Source organism: Pezoporus occidentalis, unplaced genomic scaffold, assembly GCF_034315485.1.
Source record: "Pezoporus occidentalis ecotype Australia unplaced genomic scaffold, CSIRO_AGI_Poc_V1 ctg298, whole genome shotgun sequence".
In the NCBI taxonomy this organism is placed as follows: Eukaryota; Metazoa; Chordata; class Aves; order Psittaciformes; family Psittacidae; genus Pezoporus; species Pezoporus occidentalis.
This window is the reverse complement of record NW_026914918.1, coordinates 282,611-308,777: the sequence shown is the minus strand read 5'-3', so window position 1 is coordinate 308,777 and position 26,167 is coordinate 282,611. Positions and strand designations below refer to the sequence as shown.

At 47.2% G+C, this 26,167-nt stretch overlaps 1 protein-coding gene across 9 annotated transcripts in view; it reads left to right on the top strand.

Moving 5' to 3' along the window:
* CFAP65 (cilia and flagella associated protein 65) overlaps nt 1-26,167 on the top strand; it is a 32,281-nt gene extending 6,114 nt beyond the window's left edge. The window contains exons 7-33 of one of the 9 annotated variants that reach the window (XR_009966283.1): nt 368-590; nt 941-1,206; nt 2,366-2,566; nt 2,968-3,123; nt 4,348-4,485; nt 5,378-5,623; nt 6,014-6,238; nt 6,906-7,058; nt 7,972-8,137; nt 8,674-8,802; nt 9,678-9,903; nt 10,639-10,767; nt 11,114-11,290; nt 11,969-12,035; nt 15,868-15,978; nt 16,757-16,948; nt 17,661-17,819; nt 19,127-19,270; nt 19,730-19,846; nt 20,423-20,551; nt 21,029-21,094; nt 22,663-22,877; nt 23,231-23,380; nt 23,852-24,127; nt 24,772-24,909; nt 24,990-25,232; nt 25,588-26,167. Coding sequence is in view for 2 of the 9 variants with exons in the window: in XM_062626805.1 (XP_062482789.1) it covers nt 368-590; nt 941-1,206; nt 2,366-2,566; nt 2,968-3,330; nt 4,348-4,485; nt 5,378-5,623; nt 6,014-6,238; nt 6,906-7,058; nt 7,972-8,137; nt 8,674-8,802; nt 9,678-9,903; nt 10,639-10,767; nt 11,114-11,290; nt 11,969-12,035; nt 15,868-15,978; nt 16,757-16,948; nt 17,661-17,819; nt 19,127-19,270; nt 19,730-19,846; nt 20,423-20,551; nt 21,029-21,094; nt 22,663-22,877; nt 23,231-23,380; nt 23,852-24,127; nt 24,772-24,909; nt 25,588-25,627 (4,446 nt within the window). In the remaining 7 variants the exon portion in view is untranslated. Of the gene's footprint in view, nt 1-367; nt 591-940; nt 1,207-2,365; nt 2,567-2,967; nt 3,331-4,347; nt 4,486-5,377; nt 5,624-6,013; nt 6,239-6,905; nt 7,059-7,971; nt 8,138-8,673; nt 8,803-9,677; nt 9,904-10,638; nt 10,768-11,113; nt 11,291-11,968; nt 12,036-15,867; nt 15,979-16,756; nt 16,949-17,660; nt 17,820-19,126; nt 19,271-19,729; nt 19,847-20,422; nt 20,552-21,028; nt 21,095-22,662; nt 22,878-23,230; nt 23,381-23,851; nt 24,128-24,771; nt 24,910-24,989; nt 25,233-25,587 lie in introns of those variants that run through there. The other 8 variants (XR_009966282.1, XR_009966281.1, XR_009966284.1 and 5 more) reach the window with 8 other exon arrangements.

Below are 26,167 nucleotides of genomic sequence, written 5' to 3'. Positions count from 1 at the left end.
GTTGTCTACCTACCTGTCTCCCATTCACAGCAGTCACTTAAGCTGCTTTGGCCCTTGGAGTCACCTTGAGCCATCCTCCACCCTACCAAGAGGGGCACTCCAACTCCAGGGATCACCAGGATATTCTCCTGTATTGACTTGTGAGCACGTTGTGGGAGCTTGCTGCCAGCAGTACTCCCAGTGCTCCAGCAGGACAGGGTGGCAGAGGTTTGCACAGCACTCCCATGCTGTGCTGCGGTAACCTTGGTGTTCTTGGTGGTGTTCAGCTTTGCTGAAAACCCAGTTCTTCACTGGTTAGTATCCTGCATTCAGGGCCATCCTGGCTCTTGTTGGCTCCTTTGTTAACCTATTTATTTTCTGCTTGCAGGTTGATGCACCATGTAGGATAGAAAGAGCAGAAGATCCTCTGCTTCAAGATCATGTTTTCTCTTGTGATGTGTCCCATGGCATTGTCCCTGCCAAAGGGAAGCTGGTCTTGTGCATACAATTTCAGCCTCAGATAGTAGGAGAGCACAGTACTGACTATTTCACTATCACATCTGCTGGATACCTCCTGCAGACTGTCCTGAAGGTGACTGGCTCATGTAAAGGTACCAGAGTGAAAGCCTTCCCTGTTCTCCCTGTCGTCTTCTTAGCACTGCAGGGGAAGGGCTAGTGCTTGAGGAAGGACTAGGGACTGTTGCAGCCCTCAGTCACAGACTTACCTTCTGCTCAGCTCCAGGTTGTCCCTGGTGTACCGTTTGGGGTTTATACTTGCTTGAGACAGATGTGAGACTGTTAGAAGTGATTGTCCTGCCTTTTGCTGGACATTAGGACTGGTGGGTTTGCTGATGAGGTGATTCCGGTTTGGGAAGATCAGTTAAGTGCAGCAGTGGGTTGTGACATGTTGATAAAACAGCTAGGACAGGTTCCAGATCTGTCTTGCATATCATTGTGCTAGGTCCTTCGGTGTCCCTGCATCAAGATTCGTTGGACTTTGACTGGATCAACCTTGGACAAAGTTTGATGCGGATGCTGGAAATCAGCAACACCTCAGATGTCCCAGCCTATTACCAATTTGATATTGGTGTCACAGGGAGCGTCTTCTCCTTGGATCGCCCCTGTGGAGTCTTGGAGGGCACAACAACACTAGTGTTGAAGGTGACCTTTCGACCCACTCACCCCATCAGCTATCACCGCAGAGTGGTGTGCCTTGTCCACCATCAGGTATGAGAGGCAAAGGGTGGCTTCATCGCTGTGATAGCTCAGAGGGATCTTCCCATATAACCCACTGAGGCTTGCCTCTCTCAGCAGCCCCCAGAGATCTCTTCCAACTGCATTTCCATTGATACCTATCATAGAATCATTTAAGGTGGAAAGAACCTTTAAGATCAAGTCCAACCATTAAGCTAGCACTGCCAAGTCCATCACTAAACCATGTCCCTAAGCACCACATCTACACATCTTTTAAACTCCTCCAGGCATGGTGACTTCTACTTCCCTGTGCAGCCTGTTCCAATGCTTGACAACCCTTTCAGTGAACAAATTTTTCCTAATATCCAATCTAAACCTCCCTGGTGCAACTGGAGGCCTCATTTCCTATGGCTTTTTATTTTGAAGAAGAGATCAACTTCCATGTCACTACAACCTCATTTCAGGTAATTGTAGAGAGCAATAAGGGCTCCCCTGAACCTCCTCTAGGCTAAACAACCCCAGTTACTTCAGCTGCTCCTCACAGGACTTGTTTTCTAGACCCTCCACCAGTTTTGTTGCCCTTCTTTGGACACACTCCAGCACCTCAATGTCTTTCTTGTAGTGAGGGACCCAAACCTGAACACAGTGTTTGAGGTCCAGCCTCACCAGTGTCAAGCACAGAAGGAGAACACTTCTCTAGTCCTGCTGAACAAGCCAGGATGCTATTTGCCTTTGTGGACACCTCGGCACACTGCTGGTTCATGTTCAGCCGGCTGTTGAACGGCACCCAAGGTCCTTTTCCACAGGGCAGCTTTCCAGCCATTCTTCCCCAAGCCACAACATGGGGTTGTTGTGACCCAAGTGCAGGACCCAAGCTCTTGTTGAGCAGAATCCCCATGGTGCAGGTTCCTATGAGCAGTTAGAGGGCTGATGTGGACAGGCAGTTAGTAATGCTTATGGGTAGAGTGAGGTGCATCCTCAGTGGCTCCTGTTTGTTTAGGTCTCTGAGTCAAATTTAGCTGTACAGCTGTGCACTCAGCATCTTTAACTTTCACTCCAGTTTCAAGAAAGTTCTTGGGCCACATAAGATAAGCTTTTCCCAGGCATGGGAAATGAGATACCGGAATGGTGTAACTTTCAAAGCCATCACAGAAGGGCTGTTTATTTCTTTTTCTTTCTGGTGTTTTCCCAGGAACCCTTGTATGTGGACTTTTTTGGTACCTGCCATTCAGACACGGCTAAGCCAGCCATCCTTCAGGCAAGACACCTCTCCTGGTACCGAACCAACATGGTGAGAGGGCTGACCTTCTACCCCCCTGATATTGTGAGTGCGATGCTGAAGGATGGGAAGTTGCAGATGGATGAAAAGGGAGCCCTCATGCTGCTCCCCGAGGTATGATCTGTTCTCCCTGGAATCTAAGATTCTCCTGTGCTTTTCTCTGCAGATGTTGGGCTTCTGTTGTGTTGGCCAAACAGATCTAGAAGGACGTGCGGGTGCCAGAATGATTTCTTTAGTTAATGTTCCCAGCACATACCAACACTATCTTTACCAAGCTCAGGCAGTAATCCACTTTCTGGCTTTACCTCAGTCAGAGTCTTCTTTTCGTTTGTGTAGTTTCAGATTGAGGACTGGTTTGCAAACAGGAGCCTCCCTGAAGCATAGACTTTGACCTGTTCTGGGAACTGTTACTGAAGTGCATGCCCTCTTGTTGGGAGGGTAATCAGGACTGTAGTGCCTGGTGGTTCCCACAGGCACACTTTCCCTGTTCACATTCAGATGTTTCCATCCTGTAGATCCCTCAGGACAAGCGTCCTAAAGAATACTTTGAAGTTGACTCTATGACTGAATATTTCTACGATGGTGAAACCAGCGACATGGCCTTGTTTCCCCCTCATGTTAATGTCAGCCCCAGGGAGTATGATTTTGGTTGCTGCCTGCCGCTTCACAAGGTAAAACCACTTCCTCTCTGTGTGACCAATCACACCAAAGGAAGTATCACTGTTTTCTGGACTCTAAGCCATGGCAGTGCCTTCCAAGTGAGCCCTGAAATGTGCGACATCCCACCTTTGAAGTCCTCAGCCTTCCGTGTCATTTTCAAGCCCACTCAGCTCAACACTCTCTATGCAGCGGAGCTGGAAGGTTTTGCCTTCTACAAGGTTAGTAGGCATTACTAAGACCAGTTGCCAGAGAGTGCCTAGCAACTGTTTGCAGGCTAGAGGTTTTTGGGGGAGTTAAAATTCAAATGGAACCTTTTATTTTGAATTTGGCAAACTAGCATCTTCACTAACTCCTTTGGCCACTGCTTTGATACACTGGTAAGTTAAAATTTCTCCTTCACCTGTGTCCTGGCAAAGGGAAATCAGCAAGCAGCCACAGCTCATCTGCACAGACAGGTACACTTGCTCTTACTCCCAGTGAACGTGAAGTAATGTACACCTCACTGAAGGAGGAATTACTGTGAATTACTGCACTATTAGCATGGATGGAAGCCTCCACAAAAATGGTTGCTGTGGTCTGAGTGATGAGCAGTAACTTGTTTTTTGTGTCTGGCCTCCACAAGTAAAGCCACTGAAGGCATTGTATATGACTGCAGCCTCTCCTCCCATGTGATGTGGGATTCATGTCACACAGGTTGCAATTGCAGGAGTTTTAGCATCCAGAAACATCCTGGTAGGTGAAAGAGATCTTCACTACTTTGTTGTTTACTCTTCTTGCATTTTTCCCCTTCTAAGCCAGTGTGAAGGCTATCTGGGAGTAACCTTTGAGTCAGGGGTTTCTTAGGCTCAGGTAAAGGACAGCTGATTATTTTCAGTGACTCACTGCTGAGTGCTAGCTTTAGCATCTGCAAGTACCTCAAACTGCACTAGAGGAGCATCTGTAGGCCCTTCCCTAAGGCAACCTTTACACAAGTACTACAGAGTAGCTCGGATGAGTCCTTCTGCTTGAAAGTCATTCAGTGGTCTTTTGGGTCTAAAATACAGCTGCTTTGGGAAAGCAGCTCTCATATTCCTCATCCAGCGTTGGTTAGCCTTTCTTCCCTGAAAATGTAAATTCCTCAGCCCCAGAGAATGTCATTGAAATGAACTGCTGCTTGTGATGTTGAATGCACTTGAAGGCACCCTGCCACACTGCCTTCCTGCATGCACTCTGTTCTGTTCCTTGCATGCCTGCAGGTGCTGAGACACTACAACAGCATTGAGGAAGACGCCACCATCTGTCCATCCTGGTGCCTAACTGTCAAGCTGAGAGCACACACATTTGAAGAAGGACGGGAGCATTTCATCCCACAGTACATCCTGGATGTCCCCAAGGTGTGTGTGAGTGACATTCAGATCTTTGTATAGATGCTTAGTATTTACCTCTGAAGTCTTCACTTGGTGTCCATTGCACCATCCTTAGATGTGGCTTAGGTGGTTTCTGATGGTGTGAAGACTCCTGCTTTATTACAGAAATAGGATGGTCCTTCTCCTGCATTAACTTCCCAGCCTCCAGTTTGTCAGGATTCACTAAGCAGCTCATTAGCTCTGAGACGAAAGCTCTTGGGATCTCCTTCCTTTCTGTTTAAGTGGATATAGGCACTGACAATGGTGTTTAATCCCTTCCCAGGAGCCTCAAGTACTCTGCGTGCACATAGGTAAATATGGAGGGCAGCACACAGAACCCACACTTAGGGAAAACAAGTGGTTACAAAGTAGAGTGGAAGCCTCCCTGATTCTTCCTGATGTTTCTATAGCACAAGAAAGTATTGTTCCTATGATGTAAAGCAAGATCTGTCTCTCTAGGCAGTAAAAATGATCTTGAGAACCTCTTAGAAAATCTCCTCAGCTAGTCCAGGACATGCAGCCTGTATCTGGTATTCACGAGCTGGAGCAAGTTTCAGTCTCCTGGAATTCTTAATCCAGGAGGTCACTATGCATGCAGCATCCCACTTATGGGATAAACAGAATGCACTGCATAATGGAAAGTAACTTCACTGGTCCCATGAGCCTGTGAAAGATGAAGGCCAGTGTGGGAATGGAAAAGACCATAATTTGCATACCCTTGGGTGATTTCCTTTCTTTCTTTGAAGAGAAGCTCTTACAAAGTTTTCCGTAGACTCAGGATAATGCTTGTTGGAACCTGGAATTCAATACAGTGAAAGCTTTTTCTTTAAGCTGTTTTCTAAACCCAGTGCAAACAACCCTTCTTTCTTGTCTCCACCAGACTTTTCCTCCTGTGGCTCCTAACACAGATACCTACTGCAGCATGCTACTCTTGAACACTGGCACCTCTCTGATAACCTTCAGTGTGAACCAAGCTGCCTGTCCCTCTCTTTTGGTCAAGCCCTGCTCAGGATACATCATTCCAGGAGGCCACCAGATTTTCTTTCTCTCCACCCACCCAGTTAACACACTTTCACAGCAGCATATCTTGCCTTTGCAGCTGAACTCTCACCCTGGATACACCAAGGTACAGAGAGGGAAGGAGTAGTGAACAAAGCTTTGTTCCCTTGTAATCTTCCCTTTTCACAGTGATACCTGTTATATCTCCTAACGGTTAGTTTAGATTTTTCCCTTTGGAAATAGGAATGAAAGAATACCTTTAAAATTTAGGGCAGGGTCAACACTGCAGATAGAAGGTGCTTGTGCTGCCAGACACCCTGTACCCCTTATTCCCTTGGTTTCCATCTCCTAGAATGTACTACATTGTGCTCAAGGCCCTCTTTGACAGCATAGCCTAAAGTCCTTCCCCTCGTCCCTCAGACCCAGTTTTGTTCTTGCTTCTCTACTGGAAGGAGCAACATCTTTGCAAGGTGTTCCCAGAGGCTAATGTGTGATACTTTTCCCCTTAATTCTACAGGAAATTGTTCTCCAGAGTTGTGGGGAGTCCCTTAATTTGCTCTTAGAAGGTGAAGGGAATCTATACTTCAAACCTGTCTATATAGGGACCTCTTTTACACGAATGTATACCATAAAAAACCGTACAAGGCTACCCATGGTTTTCACATGGAAGATCCGTCAGTCTGACAGCAAGATCCTGTCTGTCAGTCCCACTGCAGGGATCCTCCAGCCCTATGAAGCCATGGTAAGTTCAAGTTGTGCCAAGTATTTTGTTCTCTACAATAAAGGTATGGAATATTTAGGGCAGAAATATGAGGGCTGCCAATCATTTGGTGATTAATGCTAAAGTTGGAGAACACCTGTCTTAGTGCGGGTTGCTAGCCAGTACCTGCAGTTGTTCTGGTTCCTATGATATGGATTTTCCCAAACACGATGACACTGTCCTTGACTACAGAACAAAACGGGTCTTAAACAGGGTTAACAAATGATACACTTGAGGGGACTGGGCATTAACACAGCAGCGACTTTGTCATGCACCAGGAGATGCTAATAGACAGAAGAAAAATGAGAACACAAGAGGGTTTCTGATTTTTTTAATTCTGTTCTCCCATCCGTAAATTCAGGTTCTAAACTTCTACCATATTCCCTGAGTGCTTGCTTGGAGTAGTGAGGACTAGCACATCTCCAAAGCCTGGCTTTGGATATTTGAATGTGCATTCCCAATATGAACCTTTGACACAGGCAGTGATGATGAAGGATTGAAGTGAGAGTGTCTCCAGAATTGTCTGTGGAGGACTAGGTTGGCTGTAATAGAGGAAATGACTGTGCACTGAATGCAACTGATGTGGTGTATAAGTCTGGCTCTGATCTGGAGCTCCTGTGAGCACTCTTACTCCCTTTTATGATTTCAGGCTCAGGCATGGACTTTCACTCCTGACAAGGAGATCAAGTATCTGCTGCGAGCTAAGGTGTTTGTGAGGAGAAAAAACACAGACCCCATGTGTCCTGAAACTGTCTGTTATGCCTTACGGATTGTTGGAGAGGGGGCACTGGGCACCATCAGGGTAAGGAACTGGGACCCACTGGGTAGTGTAAAGGAATACTAGGGTAGGATGCGGGTTTTGGGCTTCCCCTTTCTGCACAATCTGTACTGGAGGCAAGTAATAAGGATTTACAGCAAAATTCCCAGCTGTTGCTTTCAGTGGAGATGTCAGAACTGGCAGCCTAATGGCAACAGCATGATGTAAATGTCCTGCCAGTTCAAATGTGACCTGTACAAATCCTCTGGATTGCTCTCAAATCCTCTGTTCCAGACTGAATCAAGCAAGCTATTTAGCTCCTTGGACTTGGAGCTCTCTCCTCTCATTCTGTCTGCTCTCCTTCTCCATTTGTCCTGCTATCAATCTGATTTTTACATGTAGTGGACCTAACTGTTCAAGTGGTGTAGCCAGCACACATCCACCTGGCTTGCCTCTCATTATCTGCAGATCTTCATTTTCAGGCAAGTTTCTTAAGGAACCAGAGCTAAATAAGATAATACTTAGTATGTCATTGCCCCATGTCAATCACATTGGACAGATAGGTGGTAATGTTTTAGAGACACTGAGTCATTATAAATTGCATGTGAGTGGATGACTGCCCAGAAGAGAGGGAGACTCTTAATGCAGTCATGGAGGGACCAGCAGACGTACCTCAGCGCTTGTCCCAGATACAGCTGGCCAGCTAGTGTACTTACAGCCCTGAATACACTGCATCCTGTTCAGCAAGCAGCCTAAGTAACAGTAGGAGAAAGAATTTGGAGGAGGGGTTGAGCCCTTGCAGCCCTCTTCTGACATCTCCCAGGGGATGCCACATCCTACACAAAGCAGCCCTTTGCACTGCACTGTGTGTGCCAAAGGATCAGCATGTGGTGAGATGGGTGGTGGTGACACTCAACTGCATGCTCAGTGACCATTGAATGGCGGGTTTGTATTCCAGGCAGAAAAGGAGCACCTGGACCTTGGAAATGTTCTGGTTGGTGACCTGCAAAGCTGCACCATTGTACTGCTAAATGATGGGATCTGTTCTCTGAAGTACATCCTCAGTGTGGAACAACTGATCACTGGGCCTCCTGACACCGAGGAGGTCCGCAGCGATCCTCTGGGTACTGTAAGGGAATTAGCATGGGATGGGGCCTTGGCTTTCCCCTCTCTTCTGTAAAATCAACCTAGCATAAACTCAGAAGTTTGGCTAGCTTGCATTGATTCTTTTAAGTACCTTAAAGTGTCTGCTCCTTTGCTGAGGGATTTACTGCAGGTGACTTTTCTGTCTTGCTGGCAAAAGCACAACTCAGAGCATGACAACTGAAGTTAGACCAACTTGGACCTTGAAATAAGATGTACTTTTCCAGTAGAGAAGAAAGTTAAAGGAGTTCCCAGGAGAAACTGTGGAATGCAACCCTTAGCTGTCTTTCTAGAGGACCTCCTCTGCAGAAGTTCCCTGTTATTGCTGGCCAAAGGCAGGCTAGGTAGACCCAATGAGCTGCCTACAGTTGTAGCCTGGGAATCCCAACTTTAACATCTGAAACTGTTGCTATTGATTAGGCATGGGAGGGAAGTGGCTTAAGTGCAGGAAGGCTTAGGGATCTTTGTGCTGAACACATGTGAGCCAAGAGCTCATACAATCTCTTTTTTCCTACAGCTCTAGAACTGGAATACTCCAGAGGGACAATCCCTGCAAGGTCAAGAGCTTTTGTCCAAGTAACAGTCAGGCCAGCCCGTCGGCTGCATTACACCTGGTCAATCAAATATGCTCTTTGCACTCCCACAGGTGAGAGATGGGTGTTTTGGGAAAATCATTCCCTCCCAACCAAGTAGACAGGGTTGTAACAGGCTGATCTTCACAGTTCCCAGTGTATGAGTTCTGCCTGAAGAAATCTGGTGATGAGCAATTCACCAGAGCCAGATTCTATGTGCTATCTCCTTTTAGATGCACCTTTTGGAATTAGAGAGGATTGAGCCATAAGACACAGACAAGGAGAGCTCCAAGTTTCCTTCTGCTCTGGTCACAAGATTCACTGCTCCTCTGTGATCATGGCCTTTTACAATATGTCCTGAAACACATTCTGAGAGCTTCATGCAACCAGTCCCATGTAGCTGGGGTCCTTTTGGCAGATCTGGATTGGTCCCTGTATGAGAAAGAAGGAAGTTTAACTAGAAAAGGCATGGAGAGGGATAACAGGGAATGTAACGATGTGTAGTATGTAACAGGAATATTCAGAGGTGGGCAACAAGAAGACACTAGTTATGCAAGGAGTTTCCAGCTTAGAAAGTGGAGCATGGCAATACCACTTGAATGGTATGGAGAAGACAAGATGTAAACAAATGTTTATGATTTTCAGCTTGAAAACAAAAGGCACTTCATAAAATGGCTAGGCTGTAGGCTTAAATGAAAAAAGGGGGAGTTCACATAGTGCATAATTAACCTGTGTAAATACATTGTTGAGAAGGATCACATTCATAGTCTTGGTGATCTCTAAATGCAGAAGTCAAGGTAAAACTGGAAGTCAGGGGTTTACAGGTTTTCAGAAGCCGCCAAAGTCCTGCTCTTTCTTTGGTCCGCATAGCGCCTCTCTGTTTTGCTATCCCAGGCAGCTGTCCCTTAATGGTCCATGACTACTTTTTGACATTTCTTTCTCTTCCCAGCTACAGATCTTACAAGAACAGAAGAGGAGCAGCAGCCCCTCTGCTGCATTGTAGCAACAGGTGTCTACCCAACTTTCTGCATCACAGATGCCTGTTCAGCAGGCAGTGGCAGTGGTATCAGCAAGTTGCACCTCTGGAGGCTCTTTTCCTTGGACATACTGAATAAGTACTTGAAGCAAGACCCGACTCCCAGTGAGCTCATCTACAGAGTTCCCACTAGGCACAGGTAAGATGAGGAAATGGCTCAGAGGATCTATCAGTCCCTTGCATCAGCTAGAGATGCTGTGGCCATTGGCTTGTGTTGCAGCTCACTGCCATGTGGCACTCTTATTCCATCCTAGCTGCTTCAGGTAGTTATTCACTTCCTTCTCTGCTTACCCACCCTAGAAAGGAGCCACAGAAACAAAGAATAATTTAATTGCAACGGACCTCTAGAAGTCTGTGGTCTAACCCCTTGCTCAAAACAGGAACAACTAGATCAGGTTGTTGAGGGCCTTGTCCAGTTCAGTGCTGGATATCTCCGAGGACAAAGAAACCACAGCTTGAGTGGGGACCCGATTCTGGTATTTGACCACTTCCATGGTAAAAACTTTTTTCCTAGCATCTGATTGGAATATCTTGTGTTGCAACTTGTGCAGTTGCTGTCTGTGAGCCCTTGCTTCATAAGGCTGAACAAACACAGCCTCTCCTTGTAAGTAATGTGCTTCAGCCGTCAACCATCTTGGTGGTTCTCCAGTGGACCAGCTCCAGTATGTCAGTGATTTTGTTGTATGTACCAGGGAGCTGAAAAGAGACACCCTGCCTTACACCCCATTTCCTTCCTCCCAGAATGGCCAAGAAAATAAGGTCAGATAAGAATTACAAGGAAGACAGCCAGTATAGAATGACCCTTTTCCTTGTCATGCCCTGCTGACTCTTCCTCCTGTCTCAATTTAACCTTTTCTTTCTCTCCTGTGACCAGCACATGCTTGAGCCCTCCAGTGTACACGCCTCTCTTGCTGGATTTCAACTTTGGGGCTGCTCCAATAGGCTCAGAGCCTACCCTCGTGATGCTCCTGCTGGAGAACAAGGGTGTGGTGCCTGTGGAGTGGTAAGCAGTGCTTTGGGGAGCTCAGCCTTCTTTTCAGAGGGGGGTATACCCCTTCTTTTCTGTCAGGGGGTATACAAGTGCTCACAGGGGCTATGAGACGTTTGCAAATTAAGAGGGTGGGTTTTCTAGTTGCAGCTTGTGTTGTGAAGCTGCAACTGAGATCTGCTGGTGGGTCTGGATGGGCGGGGGGGAAGCAAACAAGGAATGTCAGAGAGGTCTATAGGTCAGACCTGACAAAATGTGGTGTGTGTCCACCAGCTAGGCTGAGCCTGGCTGGTTTGAATATGCTGACTATGGCCCTAGGGAAGTTGTTTGTCTTTTGCTGATCAACTAACTGGTTCCCTAGGGCCTTTCTGTTTCCTTCTGATCAGAAGCTGGACGTGGAGCACTGGGCAGAGGATGCTGAATTTAGCTCCCGTGAGCTGCATGAGATGAGAATTCAGGATAACCAGCTCTTCAGTGTTTCCCCAAAGTCAGGGAAACTTCTTCCAGGACAGGAGGAATCTATCCAGCTCTCACACAGGTAATGGCAACTACCTGTACTTCAGTGCCTCATGCTGTGTGCCAGGACAGCGTCTGCCATCACAGTCCCCTGTATTTCCATGCTGGATCCTTTCCCTTCACATGCCCCTTGCCCAGCAGAGATTGGGCAAGTAAAAATTCCCTGAGCTTGTCCCGTTTCTGGATCACACAAAGCTTGTCTTCCTCAGGGGGATGTTGTTAGTGTCCTTTAACACTACAGTGCAAGAGACGTTTAACCTGACATGCTGGGGACCCTGGTCTGCCTTGACCTGACAGTTGAGGAGACAAACAAGATGCTGCACTTCCTGTGGCATAGATCATACAGTGATATTTTTGTCATCAGCTAGAGCTGCAAGACCTAGAGCTGCCTGTGGAGGGTATGAAGAAAGCTGACACCTCCCCTTTCACAACAGACCTGATCTGTGAAGTACTGGCATTTCAAATGGCATTAGCCATTAGAAACTTGGGTCCCTAAATGGGTGTATGACTAAAATCAACATTGCATCACTCATTCCCACCCAAACACAGCAGTTCCCTCCTTCTCTCAGTGGCCCTTACACAACAGTGACTCTTTAGCTGGGAATTGAATTGTCTCTAATGTACTGTGTGACCCTGATTCTATCACCCTGGGCACAAGGTTGGTTTCTAATGTTTTCCTCTGTCTCTTCTTTCATGTTAGACATGATTTCACTGGCATTGATAGCCTCCCTGTCCTGCTGAAGGTTTCCTATGGCCGTGAGATTCTGGTAAGATAGCAGGTGTCTTTTGCTTCTGTTTGCAGAACAGCAGCAGGTAGGAGCTGAATTAAAATCCCCAGAAGCTGCATGATATGTAGGAGGCTGTGGCCTTCCCCTGTAATTTGCACTGGCCAGGCAGTAACAGAGGGACAAGCAGAGACATAAAACCAACACCCTGACAAACGCATGGTTTCAGCACAGTGTGATGTGCCAGTGCAGTGGCAAAACGGCTCTTGATATAGCATCTGCTGTTTTTTCCAGTAAAAGGATAATTGTTGTTATTATCATCATTATTGTTTATTATTGTTGCAGTTATTCTTAGTGTTATTACTATTATTATGTTTAGTTGTTTGTTAACCTTTGTATTTTATTGGTGGTGTTAGTACAGAATTGCTTCCTCTTCCAAGCCATCTTGAAGCCCAAACCAGCCTTCCTGGGTTTTACAGTCCATGCATGCTTTCCACACTTGAGTATATCTGTGCTTGCTTCCCCTGGTTTCATTTGTGTCACCATGAGTTCTTCCACGCAGTGATCATGGAGCTCAGATCTGCAGCCCATCATATTTCACTCCTACACAGCTTTCCTGACTGTCCCCATCTCATCATGTCTCTGCACTCTTCAGTCTCCCTGGAATGTGCTTTTCTCCAAAAGTAACACCCGCACTGGCTGCAATTTGGGCACACACAGGCCAGCATGAGGTGGCAAAGCAACTCCAGCTCTGAGGTATGGAGGCAGCTGCTTCCCCAGACCCAGAAGGTACTCCCTGCATCACTGGTTGGTTGTTCCCACTGCAGCCCTGCTGCCTTTGTCCACCCACTTATTTCTTCTTCCAGTGATAGAGGAGCTTCCTACTCATGCATCTTGCTTCATTGCTTGCTAAAGCACCCCACACCTGATCTGTAGTGTGTTTTCCCTGAGCCTTTCCTCAGGCTTGTAACTCTTTTCTCTCTCTTCCCCCTTTCTCAAACTGTCATGTAGAGTCAAAGTCACCTTGTGCTCTGTGGAGCATAGCCCATGCCCAGCTGAGCCTCACTTTCTGTCTCTGAAGTTTCCTATGAGAACATAGTGTTCACACATCTCTTCTATTTTTCTTTTCTTTCAGGACTGTTGTCAGCTGAAAATCCAACCCTTTGACCAAGCTATTCAAACAGTGGCTTAACTGTGCCTTCCCTCAAAGCCCTTGGACAGGCTCCCTGTGCTCTGCCTGCCTGGCACAATCCTGAGAGTGGCTGTGGGCATTTCACCAGCTGGCCAGTGAGGGAATAGGCTTTGGAGCACACAGAAGCCTGTAGGGCACACATCCTCTCTTGCCACATAGCCAGTTGCTTTGGTGGCTACTAGAGACCACCACCCTACCTCATGTTGTCACTGCAGAAGGGGCTGAAAAAGCATGGGAGGCCCTGGGGATGATAAAATATCCCTGAGTGCCAGTACTTAACTGCTAATATCAGAAAGTGTGAGTAGAAAAGGTTCCTCCCTCTGCAGAGAGGGCAGCTCAGGAGGCTGAACAGTGTGCCTTCTGTCCTTTCAGTCATGGCATGAAAGGCACAGAGCTGCCAGGTCTCATGACAGAGACTGCTCTAAGCAAGCTCATGCATAGCAGATCCTCACCTGGGAATCTGGTGAAATGTGCAGAACATAAGCTAACCTTAAGGGAAGGTAACCTTGGGGTGACATTTTGGTTATTATCAAGCCAAAAGTTAAGCTTTGGAAAGTTGAGAAAACACCAATAAGCAAGGTAGAGATCATTGGGCTGGGTACTGCTTGGTCATTCTGTCAAATTCCAAATTGCCTGGCTTCAGAGCAGTGATGTTAGCCAGCTGCAAGCCAATGCCTCACTTTTTGGAGGTCCAAATTCACTTCTGTTATGGTTCTATCCATGTGGTCAGATTTTGACCTCCCACTCCTCTGCTTCACCAACAGAACCTGTCTGCTTCACCTTTAGGAGGAGCTCCCTCTTTATTACTCACTTCCCTCTCTGTGGCCAGCTTTCAGTCCTGTGTTGTAGCTAGATTTACAGGTGCTCTGAAGGATTCAAACCGATTTCCCATTGGCAATTTTTTTTCCGGCTGCAGGATGAAACTTCTATGGGACTTGTGTGTCACCCAATCCCTTGCACAGTAGGGAAACAGGGCCTCTTGCTGCCTAGTGCTCTCACAGGTTGTCCTTTGCCTCACTGACATAGCCTGCCTGTAAGAGTGCAGATGTGACCTTGTTCTCAGAGCTCCAGGATCATTTGGCCAGGCAGAATCTGCAGCCCTCAGCAGTTTCAGTAGGAAAAGCTCAGCCAGCTGCAGGTGTTGCAGGATGAGGTAGGCTGGTTCCCAGAACTCACTGGAGAGAAAGCTTGGATTCCCAGGGAGAATCCCCAAGCACAGAGCATCCATAAATTTGAAGTGTTTGTGCTTCACTTCAGAGCTGCTAATTAGGTTTTGTGAGATGCTGTCACCTCTGCCACATGCTCTCCAGGCAGCTCTGCTCTCTGGGGAATCTGACATCCCTGCCCTTCTCATGTTCTAAGTCATTGCTGTGAGACAAGATCTCTGCACTGTGGAAGGAGAACTGATTGCAGCAGGTCTTTACTTTTCTGTATTTGTCTTCCTTTAACTGACAGTCCTCTGAATGTTGCATCTTGTGTCTATGAAAATCGGTGGCAATTTTTTCTCAGTAGTTCTGGTCTAGTGGAATCCAAGGTAGGTTTTTTTTTGACCAAATACAAATGGGTATTTTACTCCTAAAGCTCAGGAAGGTTCCTGACCCTTTTTCCCTTGCAGTTTGAAAGCACCAGCTTTGGTCCTCTTCCTGTTTGCACTTCATCTGGCTTGCTGACGCTCTCAGGAGGCTGAATGCTCATGTACTGCTTTGAGAAGATCCCATGCGAGACCTTGTTAGCATTGTACTTCTAGTCCCTTCTCCCTCCTCACTTTGCTTATGGAGCTAAAACAGAATGGGTTGTTTTAGAGGAACTGGCATTCTCTGCTCTTTTTAAGCAGCTGATACCATATCTCCTGCAGGGGTCTGTCCAAGGCATCCACCTGCCATCGCTAACATCCTCTCCATCTTCTGCATATGCACTTGAAAAATAGCCATGCTTGAGCTAATTACGAACTGCAGCAACTTATCTCCCTTTGGCCCATGCAAAGATTTTACTAGCTCTGTGACTGCTTTGCAGCCTCTACCTCAAGGCAGACAGCTCAAGGGTGCTTTGGGTGATCCTGCAGGAAATCATGCATCATGACTCATGTCCAGGCTGACTGCAGTTTTCTCAAAATGCAGAATACCGTGTGTCTTCCTTTCCATGAAATAGCTCTGCAAATCTCTGCTTTGCTTGAAGTGCCTTGTGGCTGCTTTGCTGTTGATCATTACTTGATTGTTCAAAATTCAGCTGGGATCTCCTTGCAGTTTTTGGACTGTTAGACATATTCTTGGAGTAGGATGTCCTCCAGAGTGAAGACATCCAGATGGTCCTTTCCAAGAGGAAACCATTACTTACCTAAAATCCTGTGTTTCCAAAGGATTTGTCACAGCTGCACACTGTCTTATGTACAGTTCAGACACTTTCATTCATGGAGAATTTCTACGATATACTTGCACAGAGGAACACTGAAGCTAGTGCCTGACAGCTGAGAGAAAAGTACCTTCTCTCTGAAGTAAGATGTAAAAACCTTTCAGAGGAGAGCCAACCATTGAGTAGGCTCTCTGTCTCCTTGCCTTTTTCTTAGGACTACTTAAATCTGTAACTGTTGACCTCAACTTGCAAAGTCCTTCAGAGTCCTTGTGCAATTGTTCATGATGGGACCAAGCCCCTGTAAGAAAGTGACTGTGTTTGTTTCTACTGTAGCTGAACTTCAGCGGTGTGACAGTGGAAGAGGGCCAGCAGTATATTCATTTTACATCCTCAAAGCACCTCTTCACACCCATTGCCATTGGGACCTCCCACCCCCCCACACAGGTGAGCATCCTGAGGCCAATCCCAGCAGCAAGTGGGGGGAAGGAGCTAGTGTTACTGTGTCCCGAGGATAAGCAGTATCCAAGGCATTTCCCAGAAAACAGAATGGCCTCCAAAGGAAAGCATTACAGGAGAGCTAGCAGAGTCTGGAAATGCCTCCGGGGATATGCAGCAGGGGAAGTACCTTTCACCATCTCCAGTTTGACAAGATTTGGCTTTAACTCTAGCCAGAATGCTTATGAGGTGTGTTAGGCCATCCCCTTATTCTCTTGCATGCACTGGATCCAAGTGAAAACCTGTCTAGCTGCGGCAGGCACTCTGGAAATAAATCCTGATTAGCTTTTTAGTAAATGAATTAAACTTCCTTAAGCACTTATTCAGCAAAAAGGTGGCTTTCATTCTATTCTACCTAATTTACTTGAGAAATGAACAAGTCTGAATTGAATTAAGATCACTTTAATATGAGTGGTTTTGCATTTCAAGTAATCTGCTTTACAGTGATCCCTTTAGCTAATTTGTATTCATTTTCTACTAGACTGAATTTGCAGGGCACCACTAGGAGAGGCACTGTAGTTATTAATGTACATGGGTGGTGATAAACCCTCAGCACAGTCTCCTATTAGAACCTCAGTGATAAATTTTGACACTATGAGGTCTCCTCATTCTTAGGAGACAAGCTGCCTAATTAATTATTAATGCTTATCAGAGTCCTCTGAGGAAGTGCTAACTAGTTGAACTTGTGCATGATGTAAGAAGCTCTGCTCTCTCTCACTCACTTTAGATTTATGAACTCTACAATGGCGGCTCCGTGCCGGTGATATTTGAGGTTCAGCTGGACGAGGTTATGAAGATCCAGAAGGAGAATTTTCAGCATCCTGTGTTTGTCTGCCTAACTCCTAGAGGTGAAATCCCCCCTGGCATAACAGGCCACATTGAGTGGATCTTCTCACCACTGGAAGCTAGAACATACATGGTAAGACCCTCCTCATGATTGCTAGAAACCATTTATTTCTTTTGTCGTGTGCCTAAAACTCTTTAGATCTGTTAATGATGGCTGGTCCATGTCATGCTGCAGCTGAATTGAGCTCCATTCATTCAGGAAGCAAAGAGTCTTGAAAGCTAGTGAGTGGCTGGTTTGTTCAGGAAATTGAGCAGATAGATTTCTATCTCCGAAGTTTCTTCTTCCCAAAGAATAGGTTTCTTCCACAATCAAAGTCATCCTATTTTTCAAGGATCAAACCGTGACTGAGGATATCAACAGTATCTGATCAGACTGTGGGTCATTCTTGGCCTTCAGTAACTTCACCAAAGAGACTGAAGTTGGTGTCTTTTATCAGTGCAGAGTACATTGCTGCAGGCCTCTCCAAACAGTGTTTCCAAAGACCTTTGTCCCAGGCTGCAGCAGGCAGGCAGGGCCAGAGCTGGATCACCATTAGTTGCCCCACTCTGCAGTGGATGCATGGAAAAATAAATAAATCTAAAACTCAACTTTTGCTCCAAGAGGGACTCTCTTCCCATCTCATAGTTAGCAGGGAAGGGCAAAGCCTGAAAGAACAAAAGACTGGATTTCTTTTCATCCATTCATATGTTGTATTTAAACTAGTCCATTAGCAAGTATATTAGCTTATTGCACATCTCTCACAAATATGACTCTGGACTTAAAACCCTGTTCTTGTCCAAGGCAGGTTGACGTTCCCATCCACATCCTGGGAGGTGAATCAGCTGTGATCACTTTCAAGGGAGAAGGCTACGATCCAAACACCATAGAAGGGACTGCTTCATCCAGTAAAGTTTTGCTTCCTTCAGTCTTTTCAGGTTCTACCAAGCTAACTGTGCCTGGGCAGGTAAGTCCAGGCATGCTGATATGGCCAATATGAACAATCCAGAAATGCATGTGAGAGACTGAAACATGCAAGTGGCCCCATCTAGCAATAGTCTTTGTTGCAGAAGTGTTCATTTGCCATGAGATAGAGCAAGATATTTCCCTTCCAGCATGTCATCTAGAGCTTAACTCATAAAAAGCAGTTGTTCTGAAAGGTGCTGTCTTTACAGCTTGCTGCTTCCACCGTCATTAGAACAAAAAAAGGCTTTAGGCTTTGTTCATGTTCTGAATTTTCTATTGAAAATTACCCTCCATCACAGCTAGCTTTTTCATTGGCAGCTGCAACACCTTTTTCTTTGGCAATTCATTCACAAAAAAACCATTATGCTCCTGACATACCCTACCAGGGCTTGGCTGTTACCATTTCACACCTAAACTCCGATGATTCATAACCTGAATGCAGACTCCAGGATAGTCACTCATTCAGGCACATCCTGAGGAATGCACGTGTTTAACCTGTCACTGGCTCAGCGGGAGCTTGTTTGGCCTGGTCTGAGCCGGCCTGCCAGCCTGGGAAAATCAGTTGTTAAATTCGCTCACAGATTTATTCATTACCCACAGTGTAATGAATCAGCATTAAACAGCATCAGCAGAGGTGTAGTCCGGGCAGGTAAAGGATTCATCCTTGCTGCCATTAGTGTGCCTAGCTTGGAGCTCAGCCATAGCTACATATGCTCTGGCTTCCAGCAGGGCGACTGCGTTCCTGGGTATAGCAAAGAGATGATTAAAAACCTGTCTCAGGCTGGCAACAAAGATGTCATTTCACAAGGCTCTGTTGTCTGTAACCAAGAGTCATTAGCTTCTCCAGTGACCAATGTAATTAATTGGAGTTTGCCTGGAGAATGGGACAGACTATTAGCAAGGTGTGGTAAGGAGCAGTTTCCCAAAACTCACATTCAAGTTGATGATTTGGGCAAGGACACACTTGATGCATTTGCCAACTGAAGTAGGAAAAGGCCTGGACTGCAGGTGTTGCAGAGGGAATCTGAGCGCTGCTGGTCCCTGCCCCAGCACCAGTGTTATGTTCTATTCATTACTCATTCAATCCCACTGCAACCAGGCTGTCCTCTTGATGTAAAGGGTCATTGTAACCAGAGCAAAAATGAGAGAAAGGTAACATTCCCTCGAGTTGTTATGGTAAAGATAACTGGCAAATATCATCCATGAATCGCTGGATAACTTCAAGGTGACTATGATTGCCCTTCCCCAGTGGCCACATCCCATCTTCCTTTCCTGCTATTTCTCCTTGTTTCACCTTGCTTCCTGCAGGCAGCCACCTTGTCCCACAGAAGGATTTGTTTTGGAAATATCCCAGACTGTGCTAAAGCTAGTCGACTTGTCTTTCTCAACAATATCTCGGAGAGCAAGACTGTTGTGTTTGCCTGGCAGATAAGCACCTGCAAAGACAAGAGGGTAAGTCCTTCTCTTTCCTCTACCGCCTTCTTGCCCATCTCTGTTGTGTCCTGAAAGCACCTTACAACTCAATTTTCAACCGGACATTCAGAAACAGTCCTAAGGAACTGGCTTTTGTACTAGCTGTTGAAAGGAAAGGGCAGAGAAGAGTGAAGGCAAGGGTCAGGACAGGGGGGAAAGACAGAATTCAGAGGGAAATCTGAAGACTTCAGTGAGGATACACGAACCCGGAACTACAGGATGCAATAATGAACCTCAGGACCACATCTACCAGCAAAGTCTGTGGTTGTTCTTGCACTATATCGGCTGTACCTCACTCATGTCATACACCTGTGAGAGGGGAAGGGAGAAAATTCCCACAGTCCTGTGTTTCCTACAAAGTGAAGGCACATAGGAAGGGTCCAGGACAATGAAACAGCTCCTCTGTGGCTTGGGTTTGTTGTTTGTTTTTTTTCCCAGGTGTTACAGATTGCTCCAGAAGTAGGGGTTGTGCAGCCTGGAGAAAGCATCCCCTGCTTCATCACATTGCAACCTTCAGGGACTGCTTCCTTCTGCAGCACAGATCTGGTGTGTGAGGTGAGACCCAGGAGGTGCCCGTGCATTACCATCACCTGGGCATGTCACCACAGTTCCCAAATGGCTGCCCCCAGCATTCAGTAAGCTGAAGGAATCCTACTTTGCTCCATAAGGCTGGCCAGTGCTTCTCGTTCCTGAAGATACTGAGCTTCATCTCTTCTGGTGGTTTAAGTGTCTGTGTGGCTCACTAGATGATGTGTAATTGTGAAACATGGCTTTGTGACTTGAACACAGCTACAGGCAGTCACAGTTTGAATGGAAGTGGTTTTCAGTGGATGTCAGAGACTTTAAGTATCTGTAAAAAGCAAGTCTTGCTTCTGTAATATTAGTGAGGGCACAGACTTGCAGTAGTGTCCCTCTGGACATTTGTTCTTCGGCAAGAGATTGTTTCTTCTCTGTATCAGTCTTACAATAATGGTTCTCTCCCTTTTTGCTACTGGAAGACATGGAAAGGGAGTGGGCTTCTGCCTGGGATCTCTTGGAAGGGAGAAATTGATGACAGGCATGGGGTTGAGCCAGAGACCGTATTATTTACAGCTCCTTTCTAGCCCTGCTCACTCCAAACTTGCTTCATAGCTATACATCCAGGAGTCCCTGGCTCAGTACAAGAGGGAGCTGCAGGAGTGGGAGAAGGAGAAGGCGAGGCAGGCTGTGGAATTCACCATCACAGAGAAGGACCTGGGGAAGCAAAAGTCACCTGCAGGGGTAAGTACTGCCAGAACTTTACACCAGCTTAGTTCAGCTCAGAAACAGCATCCCATGTTAACAAGAAATGTTCTTTAAAAAAATCTAGGCAAGTTGATAAGAGGACATGAGACTCTGATCTATTCAAGATCCCATAGATGGGTCTGTAGATAGCAGAAAAGGAGATGCTGTTTTTTAGACAAGAATCACAAACTCTGAAATTGCTAATGATTGTCTGAAATTTGAAGTGCATGAGAAGCCTTAGGGGAAACAAAGCCAGTGGCTCTGGAAGCTGATGACTGGATTTTTAACTATGAATAAACACTGGAGAGAAATGTGTAACTGCCAGTAAGAATGTGGCCTGAGTGAAGAATGGGAGGATGAGGTCATTGACTCAGCTGGGACAAAGTAAAACAAAATCCTGGAGTCTTGTTATGCTCCATATCTTTCCTATAAGAATTTCTCTTCCTTCTCCCTGCCATCTCCCTTTCTTTTCAGAGGTCATCAGGTTCTGCTGAGACAGAAATTCTTCCTGAATCCTCAGCTGTGATGAGGAGATACAAGGTAAGTCAGACCTGTCTCACCCATAGTAGGATCAAACTGACTGCTATAGAAAAGAGGCAGATGCTGATATCACAGCATGGGAGCCTGAACAGAGAGCACAGCATGATTTGTTGCTTCAAGGCTTTGGGAGACAGATTGTTTGGAGAAGCCAAAAGCAGCAGACTGACTGTGCCATGTTGGCAGTAACTTTCCAGCTGAGGTGAACAGGAAGTGAAACTGGAACCAAACGTACACCCATGACTGGAGAAAGGTGTAAAGGTTTTGAATAAGCAGGAAAGATGCACACAGGGCAGTCAGTACCTGGGCTGGTTTCATGCTGTGGCCACAATGGAATGCGTGCCATGACAGAAAGCGGCAGGACCTTGGTGTGACGTGGTGCAGACTACACTGCTAAAAGACCTGTACTCTGTGCCTCAGGAGAAACTGCAAGCTGGGACTGCCTGAAGTTAAGTGCTCAGAAAAATGTAAAGCTCAATTTGCCCCTGAAGTTTGCACAGCTGTGACAGCTTCTCCAGCAGTTGTGGCAAGGTGTGAGACAAGGTCCCAGCAAATGCTCTGCAGAACTGCCTGAGCCCAAAGGCAGAGCCACGCTGTGTGTACAGCCATCTGCAGTACATGCTGTGGGAATGACAGGGCTTGTGGAGAACCAGCTAACCCAAGAGGTGGAAGGGTCAAGGGGAGCTTGCGTGAGGCTGGGCCTGAGCAGAGTGACTCAGCTAGGAGACACAGCTTGTTATCTCAGGATTCCCATCATAGTAAGGCTGTAGCAGTGCTCCTGGGACCCTGCAGAGTGCCTCTGCATATCCTCAACTGTACTGTGTGAAGATATCAACTCAGGGCAGCTCTAGCTTTGGACTGTCTGCCCTGTGCTGTTACGTGTAATCAGTGATGCAGGTTGAGGCATTCACTGGGATGAATGTAAGGATAGTTGAGGAAAAGTAAAAGCAGTTTTGTTTAGTCCTATAGGGTTTTTCTCCCAGTGTTAATTTGGAGCCTGCAATCGACTGTTCTGTGTCTGGAGCAGTGAAGGCCTCTGGCCTCATTCTCAGAGACTGGACAGTTATGTCCCAACGGTTACTGAAGTTTTGCGATGGGTGAGGGCTTCTCCAAAACTGGGTGGTGCTCTTCTGGCCCAGGCTTCTGGACTACTCCTACTCTAAGAAACTTCCCCCAGACTGACTGCTGGTAATGCGAACCCAAACTGGCCCATGTGGTATAGCAGGAGTCAGTTCCTGGTTCCCTTCAAGGCTTGGGAGACTATTTTTGCATGCGTTTCTGCACATCCCGGAGTTCCAAAAGAGATGGATAGGAATACAACAATCCCAAGTACCCTGGGGAGACCTTGAAGTCCTGCTAACCCTCAGGGCTGGCATGCTAGGCAGGGAGGATAGAGTGGACCTGATTCCCAGCATGGCTACTTGTGTCTGATGGGAGAACTGCAGTGCCAAGATCATTCTGATGCTTTCTCCTGTCCAGGCCTGAGCACTCAGGCCTGTGCTCCCACCTACACCAGCCCATCTGTGGCCAAAGGAGCAGCTCACTACCTGCCATTTCTTTCTCTCTAATAGACATTACCCCCTATTAAAAACCACCCTACACCAAATCAGCCAGCTGGACACGTTGACAGGAGGCGGCTGTTGGACAAAGAATCCAGCTGGGTGTGGATCAAACCAGAGCCTCCCAAGCCCATCCTCTTACACCTTGGTGTGACAGCCACTGCCTACTCTCTTGAGGACTTCTTCAACAAATTCACCTCTGAACTCCACAAGTACTTCTTGTTCTGGTAAGCTTTTTGGATTTGCGTCTTCATCTGAGCCAGGGCTGCCCATGCTGTGGTATGCACTGAACTTGGAGCTCTGCTCTGTTCCCCTCCAGTGCCGCAGTATTAAGCAAGTGGTGCCTTGCTTTCCCCAGCATTAGCTAACACGACTTTTTTGTCTCTTTACCTCAAAAAGAAGATACTGTCAGAGCTTGGTGCTCCTCTCTCATGACAGCGTCCCTGCAGCTTTCACAGATGCAGCAGCTCCCACTCCTGCACTGCTCCCTGTTTGCCTGCAGTGCTGCTGCTCAAACAGGAGGATGCAGGTCTTTGGCAGTTTGATTCTGCCACTGACAGAATAATTCCTTCTTTCCCAGGCCCTTCAGCGACCAGCCCTTGGAAACCAAATTTGTGGATGGGAGAAGGGACAAAAACAGAATGGAAACGGAGCCCAAAAGGCTGTCCCTGGCTGCTGCTTCGAAACAGGAGTTGCAGATAGTGACTGACATACTCGCAGGTGTCATCAGGTGTGTATCCTTTTACCCCCACCCAGTTTGGAGGGGAATGTGTGCAGCATGGCCAGCCCTCTGCTAATCCCAGAGGAATCTGTGCACTCCTGCTGCACCAGAATGGGAGATGCAGCCTGGAAAAGGCTGCACTGGGAACTAGAGCTCAGAAGCCCTGGTGTGATAGCCAGAGGCAGGATCTTGCTCCCTAGCTAGGCGCTGGGCCCATCTCTCTTTAGTGAATGGTGTCAGTGCCCAGGACACCAGGGCATTTTGGTGCCATGAGCTTGGAACAGGCTGCATTGAGATTCACCTATTTTTTCTGTCAGCTGCAAAAATGTAAAGAACCAGTGCTGGGGAGGGAAAGGAAGTTTCCTTATCTCAAGCCTTCTTTATGGCTCTCTCAGGCCCAGAAAGCAAGAAGGGACAGAGTAAACATTGACATCTGTCACCTGATTTCCTGGGACTCATCCTTTATGTTTGTCCTCCCAGAGGCCTCTTGGAGAGCACCCAGCTCCATGATGCAGTAAGAAGCACCCTGGATGAGCCCATTCCATACTTCTCCCAGTTTCGGTGTGCAGAATCAGCAGAACTCCAGGACAGGAGACAGTGCTCCACAGTCCCCTCTGGGGTCTCTGCTTCACCAGATCTTTACCCTGAGAAGGATGAAGAGAGGAAACAAATGAGGCAGGAAACCTCTCCCAATAATGATTGGTTGGAAATTTCCCACCATGAGCAGTTGAGGGAGCAGAAGGAGATGATAAGCAGGTGAGGAAGCTGCACAGGCAAGAGAGCCATGGCAGCGCTCTGCCTGGCCAGAAACTCATTTCTCCTTCTGTGGCACTTCTGAGTTGTTCTGTGTGTCCTGGGTGGCAATTGACACTAGCTTACCTAGCCACCCTCTCCTTAAGTGTGGTTTATGAAGAGTGCAGGTTTGCTGTTTCTTGGGGTCAAGCTGTGGACAGTGCCAGGACACTGTTAGTGAGTGATGTCTGCTTTATCTTCAGGCAGTCCTGGTTGTACTGGACATTGGAGTGCAGTGTGTGTTGACCTAACCTTTTACTTTTACTGTAGTATTTCATCACCTTGGATTTGCTGTGGCTACACACTGCTACAGGCCACAAGCATATGCACAAATACTAACTACAGCACAACTCAGAGAGAGGAACCACTAAAACCACGGTCACCCAGCTCTGTCTGAGGTCAGGGCCTGACACCAGCTGGTGGCAGCTCTGGAAGGGGGGGTCAGCACCCCATTGCTTAAGTCTTTGGTTCCTTGGCCTCAGTGTGTAGGAAACAGTGTGTGCTGGGAGATGTGTGCTGGGAGATGTGTCCTGGGAGGAGTCATAGCAAGCAGCCTGCCTTATCTGCTTTCTGATAGCTATCCTTTGCCTGTACATTTGTCCCTCCAGGCAGCCAGCCTTTAGGAGCCTGGTGGAGCTGGTGCTGGAGAACACCCTGCAGAATATACTGATTGAAGCCAGCTGTGGGGAAGTGGTGCTGACAGCCCAGCCCAGGGTCATTGCTCTACCCTCCAGCCCTTCCCAAAGGTAGCAGAGTGTATCTGTGCTTCGGCAGGGGTTGAGACCTGTCCTTAATGTGTCAGGCTGAAGTACAGCTCTTTTTCTAGACCACATGGATTAGCTGGATCACGGGCTGTCAATGTCAAGGCTGCCTGTGCAAAACAGGGAATCTACTCCAAAAGCCTCTGCCCCTTCTTTGCTTGTCCTAAACCACAGAGCAGAGGTGATAATGGTACAGCCTTTCCGTGGACCTGAGACCATCATGCAGTTCAGGGGCAGGGCCCTGTGAGTGAACAGCTAGCAGAAGAGTCTGAGGCACTGGACAGCCCAGCACAAGGAGGGTTTCTTAGGTAAAGGAGTCAAGTTGCTGTCAGCACAGCCTCTGACAGCAGAAAGGGGGCAAAGCTTTCATAGTCTAAGATAGTTTAGGATTTAGTTAGGGTGAGGGAATGGCCACTGGTAGGGAGGCAGATTTGGGGCTGAGGGCAAAACATGAGGCTTTGCCCCAGCTTGGAAAGACCTGCAGGCAGATTGGATTGGAGGAGGATAAGAGAGGGCTGTTGGGTGGAGATGTCATCTCCAGAGCTGCAGGAGTCTTGTCTAGATAGATGCTGGGTGTTTCCCTGGGGGAGTGATGATTACCTGGGGGGGAGGCAGCAGCAGGCTGCACTCTCCCCAACCCCAAACCAATCTCCTCTTCTTCAGAATCACCAGTCCACCACCACCACCACCCTCAAGAGCATAGCTGCTGGGCACTGGGCTGCTTGAGCTTGTTACATGCATCAGCTTCCACCTCTCTACAGCCTGTCCCCGTGATGTCCAGTGCAACTCCAGTCCTCCCACCCCATGACTGGACCACAGCATGTTGTCTGCCTCTGAGGGCCTATGTCCTGATTATGTCCTCATTTCCAATTTGAATCCTCTGGCAACTCCACAGCAGAGCTAATGAGATCTTGCCTGTCTGTAGCTGTCCACATCATCAGAGAAGAACCTCCTTCTGCTACAGGGAGCACATGGACAACCTCTGTGACTGTTCCCACTGCTCTTGGTCTGTATGAGCTGGGAGACAAATCTTCTTTGAAATGTGGCAGAGGATAGACAGCTGGGCACTGAGGTGCTGAGCCCCTGATAACATCAGTAGGACGAAGGTACTTAATCCTCTCTTTCTTGCTCCAGAGACTGCTGCAGGTCCCACATACAGCAACCCAGCCTGAGAGAGAGGCTGCAGCACCATCCAGCACATTCAGTAACCCAATAAAAGCAGTTTGGCCTCTGGGCACAAAGA